Here is a 16,759-nt window from a genome sequence, read left to right as displayed (position 1 = left end):
AGGTTAAATCAGCATTAAGTGATGCTATAGTCTGAACTGTTACTTTAATTTTTTTTAGCTGTGCATATGCCATGAGTAGATTTCGTAGTGCAAATTAACACTTTTTTTGTTTCCAGCACAAACCTAGATGAGGCTAAATAAACAAACATTAATGTTCTTGCCCTCTTATATGGAAACAAAGGCTACACTCACACTGCAGGTCTTAATGCTCAATTCCGATTTTTTGATCAAATCTGATTCTTTTCACACTACAAATAAAATGTGACAGCAAACACGCTCTAGTGTGAACCCTCAAAGCGACCTGCATGTGCAAAAGAAGACGTCACACACAACGCGCTCTGTTTAGACCCAGACCAAACAGTATTGTTTGACTGATGGCCCTTAATATAAAGACTTGTTTTGGACTTTACGTTTCCCAATTTTGCTTTAAGTTATAAAGTTATTTTGTTATTTACATATGGCCAAATAATTATCCTTATTGCTGTTTTACAGAGGAGCGGTGCTTCAAAGGATAGTAGATTATACAGTACAAATAAAATGTTCACGTTTCTCCAACGTTGTCTTCCCAACAGTTTCACTAACATCTACACGGGATGGCCAGGAAGCGTTCACGATGTCTTCTCGAGCGCTTCTCAGGCGCTGAATTGGCGTCTGTCTTGTGTCAGTGACGTAAAAGACGGATTTAATGCGGCACAACCATTCAAACAGCAGTCGCTTTCTAAAACATCAGATATGTATTGGATTCAGGACCACATACGAAAGTGACCTAGGTCGGATTTGAAACTGTCATACCATGATCGGCTATGGGTCGCATAGGGTCAAAAAAGTCAGATTTGATGCGCTTTCACCTGCAGTGTGAACGTAGCTAAAAAGACCCCAAATCACAAAATGCCAGCAAAGCTGTGACACTAGCTGCAGGCAGAACACAAAGCCTGGAATCTTTCCTTTCATCTACATCATCACAGACATGACAAATAGGTTCTTTTACCAACTTTGAATTAATGATTTTTGGATACTCCAGTTTTAACTGTAACATGTAACATGTAAAACATCAGGACTGATACGAATGAAAGCCAGTGAAACACCATTATACAAAGCAGGAAGAATGAAAACACCACAGCTCAGGCCAAAAAGCCATCTACCTCTGTAGGTGAGAAATGGAAATCCCAGCCTCAGGGGAAAAGGGAACACTTTTAAATGTATTACACAAGCAAAGCTTATAGGATTTACTCTCAAATTTCAGTTATCCTAATGTTGTAGAATATTTCAAATGCCTCATTACTTGCATTTTGCTAGGAAGAGAGAAACCGCTCTATACTATATAATGAGCCCTGAAGCTTATTAGATCAATGTGCATTGAGCTGAAAGGGTCAATGCTTTGTCTTTTTTCCTTCTTGTTATGGCAGAGAAAGGTTTGAGTCCCAATCAGAAAAACCCAGCCACATTGTTACACTTCACAAAACCAACAACAGTCAGTATAAGTTGTTTTATAAATGAACTGAATGAGTGTCACAGTCTAACCTATAGGAATCCAGGTTAGGGGAACCCATATGTTTCCCTCAAATTTATGATCTCTGCGGTCATTTGAATTAAAGGGCTCCCCCATAGTGGCAAACAATGGTCATGCAGAGGCTTCCCGTGGTCTGGACCCATATTGGCCGAATGATATGTAGGCTTTATAGTTTCCTCATAGTTTAACTCAGTATGGTTGCAAAACTATTGTAGCTTCCACTGAAACCTGACTACCAAGGGTTTGTGCATCAAATGCATTTAGATGATCCAGAAAAAATAAGTTAAAAGAAAAAAGGTTTTTAAATTTGTAGTTTTACTTAATTGAATTATTCTAGATTTATGCAGATGTACCCTGGAGAGGCAGGGTACATCTTAAATAGGCTAGTTTGTTTCTGTGACTCTGTTTTATGGAATAATGGGATTAAACTACAACACATGGATTAGAAAGAGGAACTGAATATACCTTTTGTTGTGTTAATTGAGCTGAATATTCAGATAAAATCCACATGTGAAATGATACAATAACGTGCAGTCTCTAAACACAATCATAGGTTTTCCTTCCGTGATTTAAAGAAAAGCACTGTTTGCTTCCATGTTGAACAAATATTACCATCTTTCATCAGAAAAGAGGTCAAATATGAGCCAGTCATGTCTTATGCTAATTAGTATATCTATAGCTGTGTTAGAAGTTTAATGATTTCTTTGAATAGCTCTTTTTCCAGGGTGAAATGATTGTACAGCACACCTCTTTAATGACTTAAAAGTTTGAATTTATTTTAAATTTCATATATTCTACACAGGGCCAAACGTATCTATAAAGGCTCAAATATATACATACACTCATTTAAATCGTTTAATAAGTGGTGCTGAAAGCTTTACAATGTCTTTCAGCTTGACAGAACCAAAGCCCATTAATGTCTCCTTAGTGAACATGATTGATTACAATGCATAATTTATCTTTGCTAGCATAAAATGTATCTATGCAGATGTGGTGGACCACTGGAGGGCTCCACTCACACCCAGTTCTCAGGAAGTGTTATTGCTGTGTTTTGGAGGGGAAAGCATTAAGTTGTGTGGTGATGAGTAATAAATGAGGAGTGTTAATTGAGAGCTCTCGTGTCGTCTGTGTTTACCTCCACACAGACTTAAATGTATATAAAAGCCAGCTGAACTTTGAACTGACCCTTTTTGGATACTTGTGTTTGGATTATAAAAAATCCAAAATAAATTCAAACTTCTTCAAAAATAATTTTAAAAAGTCAGTAAAGATGTTTGCTGTTTAAACATTCCACAAAAAAACAGTTCAAAGTCAAATCATCAAAAGCCCAAAAGTTAACATGACATTAATGGTGGCCTCACAGTGAAACAATCCTGGTATGAATCTCAGTTTTTGGGCCACCGCATTTCCACTGACGGTGTGGTTCCCTTGCCCGACAAGGCTGTTTTGGCTTCTCCGTGTCCCACGTCGGTTAAAGCGCTGCAGGAGTTCTTGGCGATGATCAATTTCTACAAATGCTTTCTCCTCAGAGCTGCGCACCTTCTGAAGCCACTCTATGCTGCCTTGAAGGGTAAAACAGATAAGGACCCGGTTGATTGGCTCCCTGAACGGATCCTGGTATTTTCAGGGGCTCACGCCGCCCTGCTGGCTCACGCCGCCCTGCTGGCTCACCCGTTTCTGTCGGTGGAGATTGCGTTGACCACCAACACGTCAGACGTGGCCGTGGGCAGTGTTAGAATAGCGGGTCTCTGGTGTCTGGCAACCGCTCGCCTTTTTCAGTCTCACGATCAGGGACAGTGAGCGCAAATATAGTGTTTTTGACAGGGAGTTGCTGGCCCTGCACCTCGCAACGCGGCATTTTCGTTTTTTTCTTGAGGGTCGTACCTTTACGTCGATCATAAACCCTTGACGTTTGCGATGTCCAAGGTCTCTGACCCGTGGAGCGCGTGCCAGCAGCGCCAGTTGGCAGCCATTTCCGAGTTCACAACAGACATTCAGCACATGGCTGGTAAGTCCAACTGTGTGGCTGTTTCTCCCATTTATGTTGGCATAGACTTTGACGCTATGGCTGCTGACCAGCATGCCAACCCGGACGTTTTTGCCCTTCGGTCTGCACAAACTGGCCTTGTACTGGAGGACAGACCCGTGTGGAATGGCAGGCCTAGCCTGCTTTGCGATGTTTACACCAGCCGTCCGTGTCCTGTAGTTCCCCTTTCGTGGTGTTGTCGCGTTTTCGACTCAGCACACTCCCTCTCTCATCCAGGCGTCTGGGCCTCTGTCAAGCTGGTCAGCTCTAGGTTTGTTTGGCCGGGCCTTCGTAAATCGTTGAAAGACTGGGCATCAGCGTACATCCTATGGCAGTGCGCTAAGATCCATAGGCACACGCAGGCGCCCCTCGAATCCTTCCGCATCCCAGGGAGGCATGTTGATAATGTGCATGTGGACCTGGTTGGTCCTCTGTTGTAGTCACAAGGTTTCACACACCTTTTGACTGTAGTGGACTGCACAACCCGCTGGCCCGAGGCAGTGCCTCTGGTGTCCACTACAGCAGCAGCGGTGGCCAGGTCATTTTTGTCAAAGTGGGTTTCGCGTTTCAGTCCCCATTTCAGCTTTAGTCTGCCATGGCTGACGGCCTGGGGGTCAAGGTCCACCGAACCACTCATTACCACCTGCAGGCTAATGGGATGTGCGAGCGTTTCCACTGGTCGCTTAAGGCCGCGCTCTGTGCTTCTCTCACAGATGACAAGTGGGTTGACCGCCTTCCGTGGGTTTTACTGGGGTTGCGCTGCGCTTCTTAATTCAGATAAAACTGAGGTTATTGTACTCGGCCCTGAAAAGCCTAGAAATATGGTATCTAACCAGATCTTACTCTGGATGGCATTACCTTGGCCTCCAGTAACACTGTGAGGAACCTTGGAGTCATTTTTGACCAGGACATGTCCTTCAATGCACATATTAAACAAATATGTAAGACTGCTTTCTTCCATTTGGCAACATCTCTAAAATTAGAAATATCCTGTCTCAGAGTGACGCTGAAAAACTAGTTCATGCATTTATTACTTCCAGGCTGGACACTGTAATTCATTATTATCAGGATGTCCAAAAAACTCCTGAAAAGCCTTCAGCTAATCCAAAATGCTGCAGCAAGAGTCCTGACAGGGACTAGAAAGAGAGAGCAATTTCTCCTGTTTTGGCTTCCCTTCATTGGCTTCCTGTTAAATCCAGAATTGAATTCAAAATCCTGCTCCTCACATACAAGGTCTTAAATAATCAGGCCCCATCTTATCTTAATGACCTTGTAGTACCATATCACCCTATTAGAGCACTTCGCTCTCGCTCTGCAGGCCTACTTGTTGTTCCTAGAGTATTTAAAAGTAGAATGGGAGGAGAGCCTTCAGTTTTCAGGCCCCTCTTCTGTGGAACCAGCTTCCAGTTTGGATTCAGGAGACAGACACTATCTCTACTTTTAAGATTAGGCTTAAAACTTTCCTTTTTGCTAAAGCATATAGTTAGGGCTGGACCAGGTGACCCTGAATCCTCCCTTAGTTATGCTGCAATAGACATAGGCTGCCGGGGGATTCCCATGATGCATTGAGTTTTTCCTTTCCAGTCACCTTTCTCACTCACTATGTGTTAACAGACCTCTCTGCATTGAATCATATCTGTTATTAACCTCTGTCTCTCTTCCACAGCATGTCTTTTATCCTGTCTTCCTTCTCTCACCCCAACCGGTCGCAGATGGCTCTGAGCCTGGTTCTGCCGGAGGTTTCTTCCTGTTAAAAGGGAGTTTTTCCTTCCCACTGTCGCCAAAGTGCTTGCTCATAGGGGGTCATATGATTGTTGGGTTTTTCTCTGTATCTATGAAGCAGCCTTGAGGCAACTTTTGTTGTGATTTGGCGCTATATAAATAAAATTGAATTGAATTGAATTGAATTAAAGAAGACCTCGGAACTTGTCCTCGGTCAAGTTCAGCTGGGGAGCCTTGGGGACCCCAAGGAATTCTTGCCCGAGAGCCCGCCCCCGTGCTCCGATCCCTCTGTGCTGTCTCTCAGTCCCCTAATTGACTCGTTTTCTGTTCCTGGCCCAGTGTACCATTGTCTGCCCTGGCGGGGCCCGAGCTATCAGCCAGTTCTCCACCTCCCCGAGCCGTTCGGGACGTTTGATTAAAGCAAGGGTTCTGGACTAGGGGAGGACCCTACTGGGTGTTCGGGGAGGGGGGGTGGGGCATGTGTGGTGGACCATTGGAGGGGTCCACTCACACCCAGTCCTCAGGAAGTGTTATTGCTGTGTTTTGGAGGGAAAAGTACTCAGTTGTGTGGTGATGAGTAATGAACGAGGAGTGTTAATCGAGAGCTCTCATGTCATCTGTGTTTACCTCCACACAGACTTAAATGTATATAAAAGCCAGCTGAACTTTGAACTGACCCTTTTTGGATACTTGTGTTTGGATTATAAAAAATCCAAAATAAATTCAAACTTCTTCAAAAATAATTTTAAAAAGTCAGTAAAGATGTTTGCTGTTTAAACATTCCACAAAAAAACAGTTCAAAGTCAAATCATCAAAAGCCCAAAAGTTAACATGACATTAATGGTGGCCTCACAGTGAAACAATCCTGGTATGAATCTCAGTTTTTAAATTTTTGTGTGGAGTTTGCGAGCTTTTCCTCCAACTAGTTTATCTCATTCCACGGTCCAAAGATGTGAATATTGTGTTAACTGGTGATTACAAATTTGGTGTCAATGTGAAATGATGATGAAGTTATTTCCATGATTTTTAAATTTCAGTGATCAGACAATGGAACAGACATGAAACTGTGGCTTACACATGGCCCATTTGGACTATAAGCCACATTTATCCTTTTCCACATGTATTCATTTAGGGCCAAACATACAAAATAGTGTGTAAATGCAATCCCAAAATAGTGCTCACAGGGGTGGTTAGTTATATGAGCGATTTACAAATGTTGGGCTTTTTTTCTGAACACAGTCACTTCATTTAATTTGGTATGCCCAATCTGCCAAGAACTCCACAATTTAACACAAGGTCACAAACTAAAATGGTATTTAGCTGTGGGTAATTTACAGGAGAGGCATAGTTTGTTCCCTGATATCAGAAAACCATAGGTTATACAAATGAACGTCAAATATAGGTCTAAAGTGACAGTCTAGCAGAGAGAGTTGTCATAATGGAAACAGGCATGCTCCGACACAGGACTGTAAGCTGTACCCCAAAATATTTTGACATTAGGAGAAATTACATTCCTTCCCTTCAGTGGATATAATAAAAAAGATTAACCTGATTAACAAAAGTTTATTTGTGGTTTTCACAGTTTTCTTATGGTGGCTTTGTTCAGTAAAAAAAAAAACACAATGGGATTTGCAGATTTTGCAGGGGCGTTGCGTGGGTGTATCTGTGATCTATTTCTCACATGTTCTCACAGTGCATACAGCTGATTTTTTTGTAGGTCCACCACTAAAAACTGTCATGTTCACACTGTTAAATGCACCTTAGAACAACACGCAGCAACACTACACATGAGCGAGAGGAGGGAGGTTTGGGGTCTTCACACACCCCTGTTCTCTGCTGGCCATCGGGGCGGGGGGGCTGGGAGGAGGTGTTGGCCGTCCGATTGGGATCTGGGATGCGGGGCCTCCCTGCTGCTGCGGAGCCTGGGGCGGTCTGCTTGCCTCCACCCCGGGGGAAAGGGTAACATCTCCTGGGTCTAGGTGCCGTTTCCCCCTCCAGGGGCGAGGGTACCTGGACCCGGGGTATAGAGTTTGTTTGGGGAGTGTTGTTGCGGTCGGTTCACTCTGGCACAGCTGGCTGGGCATGCCACTGCAAAATAAATAATAACAACAAAGGTCGATCAAATGGACCAATACGGCAATGCCGTCGATGATCCATTTGGCAAAGTAAATCCATTGGGTATCCTTGTTGGTCTTCAGACAACAATTCTGACTGGCTAAAGAACCAAATGGGACAGGCAAAAAAAAAAGAAAAAAAAACACAGCTCATTAGACCACATTGAAAACTGCATGCCCTGTACATTATCCTGAAATTATAATTATAATAATCCATCCATCCATCCATCTTCTTGCTTTATCCGGGGCCGGGTCGCGGGGGCAGCAGCCTAAGCAGAGAAGCCCAGACCTCCCTCTCCCCAGCCACCTCCTCTCAGCTTATCCGGGGGAACACCAAGGCGTTCCCAGGCCAGCCGAGAGATATAATCTCTCCAGCGTGTCCTGGGTCTGCCCCGGGCCTCCTCCCAGTGGGACATGCCCGAACACCTCACCCAGGAGGCGCCCAGGAGGCATCCTTGTCAGATGCCTGAACCACCTCAGCTGGCTCCTCTATAATACTTATAGATTATTATATACATATGTGCAGTTAAAGATTGCTATTATACTGTGAGAATTTTCCTGCTTTTTCAGTAAGATTCATTGTGATAGGTTCATTTTTATCCTTGACTTGCTTTTCCATCATTTGTGCAGCACATTTGAATACAAAAAATATCAGGTAGGATTATTATTTTCATTATATGTATGTGTACATTTTATAGAGAAAGGTGGGACAAAGAGAGACTGAAGTCTCATTATAATATAACCAGATGATAGATGATAAATAAATGCACTTGCAGAAACGTCTTTTCTGCAAGGGTGCCTGGTCTGCGCCTGCCGTTTAATAACTGTGACACTGTGAGCCTTCATCAGGAACTGGGGATGTGGTGTACAACACTAGAGGCCAACTTCAAGTCTATAGCACAAGTCACCATCAAGTGCAGGATCCACTTTACGGATACCGACTATGGAATGGAGCAGTTGTCAGCCACCTCCTGTACATGATACATCAGTGTATGCCAAGAGTGAACAGACATCGATTCGACTGATCCACACACCAGGTATACAGCAATGAACAGGAATGTCGATTCGACTGGAGAAGTGTAGTCGGATGGATAACAAAGAGAGGGAAGGTAGTCACACTGAGGGGATCGAATTACCAGAAGGCAACAGGAAGTCAGCTGAACAGTGTGGTGTTTCGACAGAAGAACGGAGACGGCTTGGTTTGTAATGGAACGTATATATTCAGCAGTAGTTCGCCATTTTACATCTCACCATACACTTCACTTCTTCTCTCCTTCCATCATTCTTAGTCACAGAGCCCCCTACTGGTAACTGAGTATATGTTCATATTCAGTCCCCCTTGTAAGCAACCCTTCACCATCTTAGCAGTGTATGTAAACACAACATCTCTCCTCATTCTCACAGAATTCTACTACCTCAGTATTACTTACTTAGCATGGCAACATTACTATTTGCACAGAACATTATCAGTAGTAAACTTTGCAACCAGACAGCATTTTCAATACCTATTTCACTTATAACATTACTGGGTGTTTGAACTATACCCGTGATCTTAACATACAATCTTGTTATGGTGCCTAAATCGTCCTTTATAATGAATACTTGTACCGTTAAGGTTACTGTAGTAACTTAACAACCTTAAGTCACAAAACTCACAAATAAATCACAGTAAATCAATCCTCTATTATACTTGGACCTCAGAACTAGCAGTATGGAACTTAACATTAGCATCCAACAGCTCAAGCGTGTTATTTTCCCACTTTTTTCTAAACTCATTTCATTACATAATCCTTGGTCCAAGCTGGTAACTGTCTCGGTCTGTTAGGAACAGAAGGTCTTTTAGGAGTTTCTCTTGCGTTATTTTCAACCTCGTCAGTTGTTGCATGAGCTGTAGCACGGTAATTCTGTAGCATCTCTGTCACGGCGGGCTTCCACAGCTTCTGGGACACCTGTGCAGCCTGAACACAGTCCTTCAGCACTCTGTTGAATCTTTCAACACACCCGTTCGCTTGAGGGTGATACACACTTGTTCTGATGTGCTTGATGCCCCTTTCCTTCAGGAAATCAGCAAAGGCAGATGAAGTGAATTGTGGTCCATTATCTGTGGTAAGCTCACAAGGGTTTCCCTCCCGTGCAAAAACTGAAGACAAGAACCTAATCACAGTGTCTGTAGTAGCTGATGAAGTAAAGGCTACTTCTGGCCATTTGCTGAAGTAATCGACCAGTGTGATGGCAAACCTGCAGTCCTGCGACCCGCGGTCAAAAGGTCCAACAATGTCAACGGCCACATGCTGAAAGGGACCATCTGGAAACTGAACCGGCTGTAAGGGAGTAGGAGCAGTTTTGGCCGTTTTGTCACACAATTGACAGACTGAGCACGATGACAGAATCGCATGGACTTGAGTATCCATGCATGGCCACCAGTAAAGCTCTCTGAGCCGCTGCTTTGTGCGAACTATGCCCTGGTGACCTTCGTGTGCGAGACATATCACCTTTTCCCGCAGGGACCTTGGGACCACCAGACGTGTCCCCCGGAAAACCAACGGTGATTCCACAGCAAGTTCATGTCGCACCAGGAAATACGGCTGTATCTCAGGTGGGAGAGACCTTTTCACCTTAGGCCAGCCTGAGCGGATAACCTGTCGCAGCAGAGAAAGGTCAGGGCAGTCCTCACATTCAGCTTTAAAATCCGTCAACGGTGTCGCTGTCAAGAGAGGAGAAACTTCAGCTATCTCCAAGAGAAGGTCTTTTTCAGCATCAATGTCAGTGCTGGAGTACGTCAGGGGAACCCGTGAGAGGCAGTCTGCGATGACATTCTGAACACCAGGACGGTACTGCACATCATACTGAAAACACATCAACCTTGCAGACCATCGTGCGATTCTCATGCCCGCTCTGTTCATACCTTTGGTGCTGAGAAGGGTAGTAAGAGCTTGGTGGTCAGTACGAAGCGTGAATCTGCGGCCCCATACATATGTACGCCATCTTTCCACCGCCCAGACACAGGCTAACGCCTCCTTTTCTGTGGTGGAGTACTTTCTTTCAGCAGGAGACAGTGTTCGGGAGGCGAACGCCACAACCCGCTCCACTTGATCTGGGTGTAACTGTGTCAACACAGCGCCTAGCCCATAGTCTGATGCGTCTGTGGTGATAAAAGCAGGTAAGTCAGGGTCATAGACGGCAAGTGCGGGACTTTCCAGAAGGAGTTTTTTCAGGTTACTGAAGCTCTCATGTGCTGCCTCGTTCCACTGGAGTTCAACTTTCATGTCTGTTTTCAGCAACTGTCGCAGTGGTTCCACCAGTGTAGCATAATCTGGAATAAATTTACTGAACCAGGATGACACCGGAAATTTTTATTCGCAACTTTACACAAATTTGGTTTTGGAAACTCTTTCATAAACTGGATAAGAATATTATACAATTCCCCAACGCTCGTATCAGAACAAATGACCAGACATCCTCCAGCTTCTGTCTCCTGAGGGGCACCAGACAGGGATGCCCACTCTCCCCTTCACTTTTTGCAATTTTTATCGAACCTCTAGCAGCAGCATTTAGACAGGCTACAACAATTAAGGGCATAAAATGTAAGAACATAGAACATAAAATCAGTCTCTATGCGGATGATGTGTTGCTTTTTCTGCAAAACACACAAACCAACCTCTCTGAGGTAATTACTTTAATAAACTGGTTTTCAAGAGTTTCAGATTATTCAATTAACTGGCCAAAATCTACAGTTCTCCCCATTAACTGCTCCTTCCATAATTCTTCCTCTGCCCCACTGCAATCCGGAAATATTAAATATTTAGGTATTAATGTCTCTCCTAAGCTTTCAGACTTAACTAAATTAAACCACATCCCACTTCTAAAGAAAGTAGAAGGCGATCTGACTAGATGGAAATCTTTACCCATATCACTCATGGGAAGGGTCGCCACTATAAAAATGATGATCTTGCCAAAAATAAATTACTTATTTTTGATGATCCCTAACAAACCATCACAAGATTGGTTCAGATCTCTGGATTCATATATTTCCAAATTCCTTTGGAAAGATAAACCCCCGCGTATTAGCTTAAAAACGCTACAAAGAACCAAGGATAGAGGAGGATTAGATCTGCCTAATTTTCACCAATACTTCTTAGCCAACAGGCTTCAGTTCATCTCAGAATGGTTAAAACATACCTTCTTAGTTGAGCCCTGGCTAGATGTTGAACAGGCACTATGCAAGGATCTAGAGATTTCAGACCTACCATTTATTAGCTCAAACATCAAAAGACATGAATGCTTTAAAAGTATCAACATCAGCTTTTCTCTAATAGCATGGTGGGAGTTTCTAAAAATAACAGAGTCTTCATTAATCCCATGCAAACGTACACCTATCTGGAATAACCCTGACATATTACAAAACAATAATATGATTAATTTCCCAGAATGGAGTTGTAAAGGAATTAAATACTTAGAACATATATTAGAGGGAACAGAATTTATTCCATTTGACAGACTAGTTGAACAATATGGGATCAACAAGACAAGGTTTTTAGAATATCAACAAATTAAATCCATAGTAAAAAAGAAATTTAACCTCAGTCAAGTTGAATTACAAACACCACCAAGTGCGGCACATTTTCCTTACTCTTAAATCCCCCAAATTATTATCTAAAATATACAGAACACTTTCTAAATTAGATGAATCAATATCCCTCCCTATTGCAAAGTGGGAAGCAGATTTATCAGTCAGCTTAGACCAAAACTTCTGGTCTCAGATTTGCTTAAAAACCTTTAAATTAATTAAAAATCCCAGTCTGCAATTAATACAATACAAAATACTACATAGAGTGCACTATACAGGTCATCGGATGTTCAAGATGGGCTTTACATCTTCCAACAACTGCTCACACTGTCAAGGCAATACACCAGACAATTACATCCACGCTCTTTGGTTCTGTCCACCAGTGCAAAAGTTTTGGCGCGAGATATGTGAAGACTTATCAAAGTGTCTGAAATGTAACATTCCAACTTCCCCCTTAGTGTGTCTATGGGCAGCTTAGATAATGTCACTTCAGAAAAGAATATAGCCCATATGAGTCTTCACTGCCCTATGCATAGCCAAGAAAACAGTCCTCATGAACTGGAAAAATAAAAATAATCTTAATTCTAACCAATATAGAAATTATCTATTAGATTACATTAGTCTTGATACAGCCTCTGCCACCCACATCAGATCAATTGCTCTGGGCCCTTTGATCAGCTCCATCACCTAGTGGGGGTGGGGGGTAGTTTGTCCCTCCCGCCTTCACACCTGTTGTCGGGGCTGTGGCCCCCCCACACTCCCTAGCAGATCATTACATGGAGAAACCTTTGGAATGCAAGCATGCTGATCCACACAGGTATGCACACAGGTGTACACATGGGTATTCACAGACGCGGACTAAAGCTTTCTTGGCTGCTGCCTCAAAGCACACTGTGCGCTGTCTATCTTGCGTGCTGCACAATATCGTTTATTATTCAGTAACTATTGATATCTATGACTAGCTAGTTTATTGTGATGGTGCTTTGTTTTCTCTATTATTATGTTGCTCTTTGTTGTTTGCTGTCTCCTCTGTTTGTTTTTTTTGTTGTTTGTTTTTTTTTTTTTTTTTCTCCATACAGGTGACCCAGGAGTTGTTGTTTTTTTTTTTTCCCCCCCTTCTCACCGTCTCTTCTCCCCTTTGGTTTTCTTTCTTTCTCTCCCTCTTTCTCTCATTCTTTCCCCCTGTCCTATTCTAAATAAAAAAAAAAAAAAAATGACAAAGGATGAACTGAAGCTCTGCCATCACGTAATGTCGCATACTGCTGTTTCTGATGTCATTTAAGAAAAAAAAAAAAAAAAAAAAAAAAAATTACATAATCCTTGGTCCAAGCTGGTAACTGTCTCGGTCTGTTAGGAACAGAAGGTCTTTTAGGAGTTTCTCTTGCGTTATTTTCAACCTCGTCAGTTGTTGCATGAGCTGTAGCACGGTAATTCTGTAGCATCTCTGTCACGGCGGGCTTCCACAGCTTCTGGGACACCTGTGCAGCCTGAACACAGTCCTTCAGCACTCTGTTGAATCTTTCAACACACCCGTTCGCTTGAGGGTGATACACACTTGTTCTGATGTGCTTGATGCCCCTTTCCTTCAGGAAATCAGCAAAGGCAGATGAAGTGAATTGTGGTCCATTATCTGTGGTAAGCTCACAAGGGTTTCCCTCCCGTGCAAAAACTGAAGACAAGAACCTAATCACAGTGTCTGTAGTAGCTGATGAAGTAAAGGCTACTTCTGGCCATTTGCTGAAGTAATCGACCAGTGTGATGGCAAACCTGCAGTCCTGCGACCCGCGGTCAAAAGGTCCAACAATGTCAACGGCCACATGCTGAAAGGGACCATCTGGAAACTGAACCGGCTGTAAGGGAGTAGGAGCAGTTTTGGCCGTTTTGTCACACAATTGACAGACTGAGCACGATGACAGAATCGCATGGACTTGAGTATCCATGCATGGCCACCAGTAAAGCTCTCTGAGCCGCTGCTTTGTGCGAACTATGCCCTGGTGACCTTCGTGTGCGAGACATATCACCTTTTCCCGCAGGGACCTTGGGACCACCAGACGTGTCCCCCGGAAAACCAACGGTGATTCCACAGCAAGTTCATGTCGCACCAGGAAATACGGCTGTATCTCAGGTGGGAGAGACCTTTTCACCTTAGGCCAGCCTGAGCGGATAACCTGTCGCAGCAGAGAAAGGTCAGGGCAGTCCTCACATTCAGCTTTAAAATCCGTCAACGGTGTCGCTGTCAAGAGAGGAGAAACTTCAGCTATCTCCAAGAGAAGGTCTTTTTCAGCATCAATGTCAGTGCTGGAGTACGTCAGGGGAACCCGTGAGAGGCAGTCTGCGATGACATTCTGAACACCAGGACGGTACTGCACATCATACTGAAAACACATCAACCTTGCAGACCATCGTGCGATTCTCATGCCCGCTCTGTTCATACCTTTGGTGCTGAGAAGGGTAGTAAGAGCTTGGTGGTCAGTACGAAGCGTGAATCTGCGGCCCCATACATATGTACGCCATCTTTCCACCGCCCAGACACAGGCTAACGCCTCCTTTTCTGTGGTGGAGTACTTTCTTTCAGCAGGAGACAGTGTTCGGGAGGCGAACGCCACAACCCGCTCCACTTGATCTGGGTGTAACTGTGTCAACACAGCGCCTAGCCCATAGTCTGATGCGTCTGTGGTGATAAAAGCAGGTAAGTCAGGGTCATAGACGGCAAGTGCGGGACTTTCCAGAAGGAGTTTTTTCAGGTTACTGAAGCTCTCATGTGCTGCCTCGTTCCACTGGAGTTCAACTTTCATGTCTGTTTTCAGCAACTGTCGCAGTGGCTTCCACCAGTGTAGCATAATCTGGAATAAATTTACTGAACCAGGATGACAAACCCAGGAACGAGCGCAATGCAGCCATATCCTTTGGAGCAGGAGCCTCGGCAATAGCAGTAAGGTGATGTTGGCTTGGACGTAGGCCTTCCTTTGAGATTACATGGCCCAGGAATGTGATGTGTGACTGGCAGAAGGAACTTTTCCCAGCATTAATCTGCAGGCCGACATCTCTGAGACGTTGGAGAACAGCTTGCAGGCGTGTATCATGCACCTCCTTTGATGTTCCGTAGACGATGATGTCATCCAAGTAGTTGCGAACACCAGGCAGATCTTTCAGGACCGTTTGCATCATTTTCTGGAACGCCGAAGGTGCTGATGCTAGGCCAAATGGGACACGTGTGAACTGGAACAGTCCCTCATGAGTGATGAAAGCAGTCAGCTTGCGGCTCTCCGGATGCAAAGGTAATTGGTGGTATGCTGAGCTGAGGTCAATCTGGCTGTAGTGAGTGGCACCTGCCAAGTCAGAAAACAGATCCTCCATATGAGGAAGAGGATGGCAGTCAGCAATAATGCTCTTATTGGGTTCACGAAGGTCAACACACAGTCTCAACTCCTTTTTGCGCTTTCTGGCCACGACCAAAGGACTCACCCACTCAGCTGCATCGATCCTTTCAATTATGCCAGCTTTGAGTAAGCGAGAGAGTTCTGCTGACACCTCTGTACGTACACTTAATGGCAGGCGTCTCAGCTTTTGGCGTACAGGCCGCACATTGTTGTTTACCTGTACTTTATGGATGAACCCTTTAACACATCCAAGTTGAGCTGGTGGAATAGGATCAACATTGTACACAGCAGACTTCTGGTTAGACGAATCCGGCTCATCTGCAGTTTCATCCTGAATGCGGTCCACTTTGCCTCCGACGATGCAGACGTTCAGTGCTCTAATGAGGTCGAGGCCTAATAGTCAAAGTCAAGTCAAAGTCAACTTTATTGTCAATTCTGCCACATGTACAGGACATACAGAGAATAGAAACTACGTTACTCTCAATCCCTAGATAAAATAGCAAATGAACATTTAAATATAAGAGTGATTAAAAAATGCAGGTAAAATAATTAAAAAGTAAAAATTTAAATAAATACAATACAATTTTACATATAACAAGAAAGCTATACAATATACAATATAATGGGTAAATGACATTGGGTGTAAACCAGGCAGAGTAGTGCAAATAGGCAAATAGTGCAAATGGAGATTTAGTAATGTACGGTAAGAGATAGTGTAACAACAAAGTCTTATGAGGTAATGGCAGTCCAATGCTCCACAAAGTGACTGGTAACTGGTGCAGGCCAGTGAGTGAGTCAGAGTGTGTGTGTGTGACAGAGTTCAGTGAGACCATGGAGGAGAGAGGGGAGAGGGGGCAGAATCGGGAGGGAGTTAAGCTTCCTGACAGCCTGATGGATGAAGCTGTCCTTCAGTCTGCTGGTCCTGGCCTGGAGACTCCGCAGTCTCCTCCCTGACGGCAGCAGCTTGAAGAAGCTTTGCATTGGGTGCGTGGGATCAGCCGCTATGCAAAGGGCTTTTTTAGTGAGACGGGTGCTGTAAATGTCCTGGAGGGAGGGGAGAGAGACACCAATGATCCTCTCTGCAATAGCGGGGAACCAGCTTTGACAATGTAGAAGGAAGCAGGAACTTTTTCATTCTGTGCATGCAGTGCAACTGATGCAGGCAGACAACCCATCACAGCCAACTCATCTTTAGCATAAGTAACTAGTTTGACTTTAGGTCGCACCAGTGAACAGTCTGCAAAATACTGTCTGTAGATAGTTTCTGGCAGAATAGACACAGAAGCTCCAGTGTCTACTATCAGCTCTACTGTCTTAGAGCCACCTTGTACAGTTTCAATGTCGACAGTGCAGGTAAGCTTATCTTGAATAGCTGCCATCATTTTAGCATCTTGCACGCACAGTACTGCCAATTCTGGAACCACTACTTCTCTCACTTCA

The 16,759-nt window shown here is 43.9% G+C and overlaps 1 protein-coding gene across 1 annotated transcript; it reads right to left on the bottom strand.

The window, feature by feature from the left end:
- Positions 1 to 8,500: 8,500 nt before the first annotated feature.
- LOC121812721 (uncharacterized protein K02A2.6-like) lies at positions 8,501 to 15,791 on the bottom strand. Its single transcript, XM_042215565.1, has 2 exons — positions 14,803 to 15,791; positions 8,501 to 10,705 (listed from the first exon to the last, which is right to left on the bottom strand). Exons 1-2 carry the CDS (start codon positions 15,294 to 15,296, stop codon positions 9,145 to 9,147), a joined length of 2,055 nt encoding a protein of 684 aa, XP_042071499.1. The 5' UTR covers positions 15,297 to 15,791; the 3' UTR covers positions 8,501 to 9,144.
- Positions 15,792 to 16,759: the final 968 nt, after the last annotated feature.

Source organism: Haplochromis burtoni, unplaced genomic scaffold, assembly GCF_018398535.1.
Source record: "Haplochromis burtoni strain Fernald_Lab_line unplaced genomic scaffold, NCSU_Asbu1 Contig_760, whole genome shotgun sequence".
Taxonomy (NCBI): Eukaryota; Metazoa; Chordata; class Actinopteri; order Cichliformes; family Cichlidae; genus Haplochromis; species Haplochromis burtoni.
The sequence above is the reverse complement of the archived record's forward strand: the minus strand, read 5'-3'. Positions and strand labels throughout refer to the sequence as shown.

Coding starts and splice junctions, on each gene's coding strand:
- LOC121812721 (XM_042215565.1), bottom strand. CDS start 15,296: ATGGAGGATCTGTTTTCTGACTTGGCAGGTGCCACTCACTACAGCCAG. Junction 10,706..14,802: donor TTCCTGGGTTTGTCATCCTG/GTTCAGTAAATT, acceptor GGTGTCATCCTG/GTTCAGTAAATTTATTCCAG.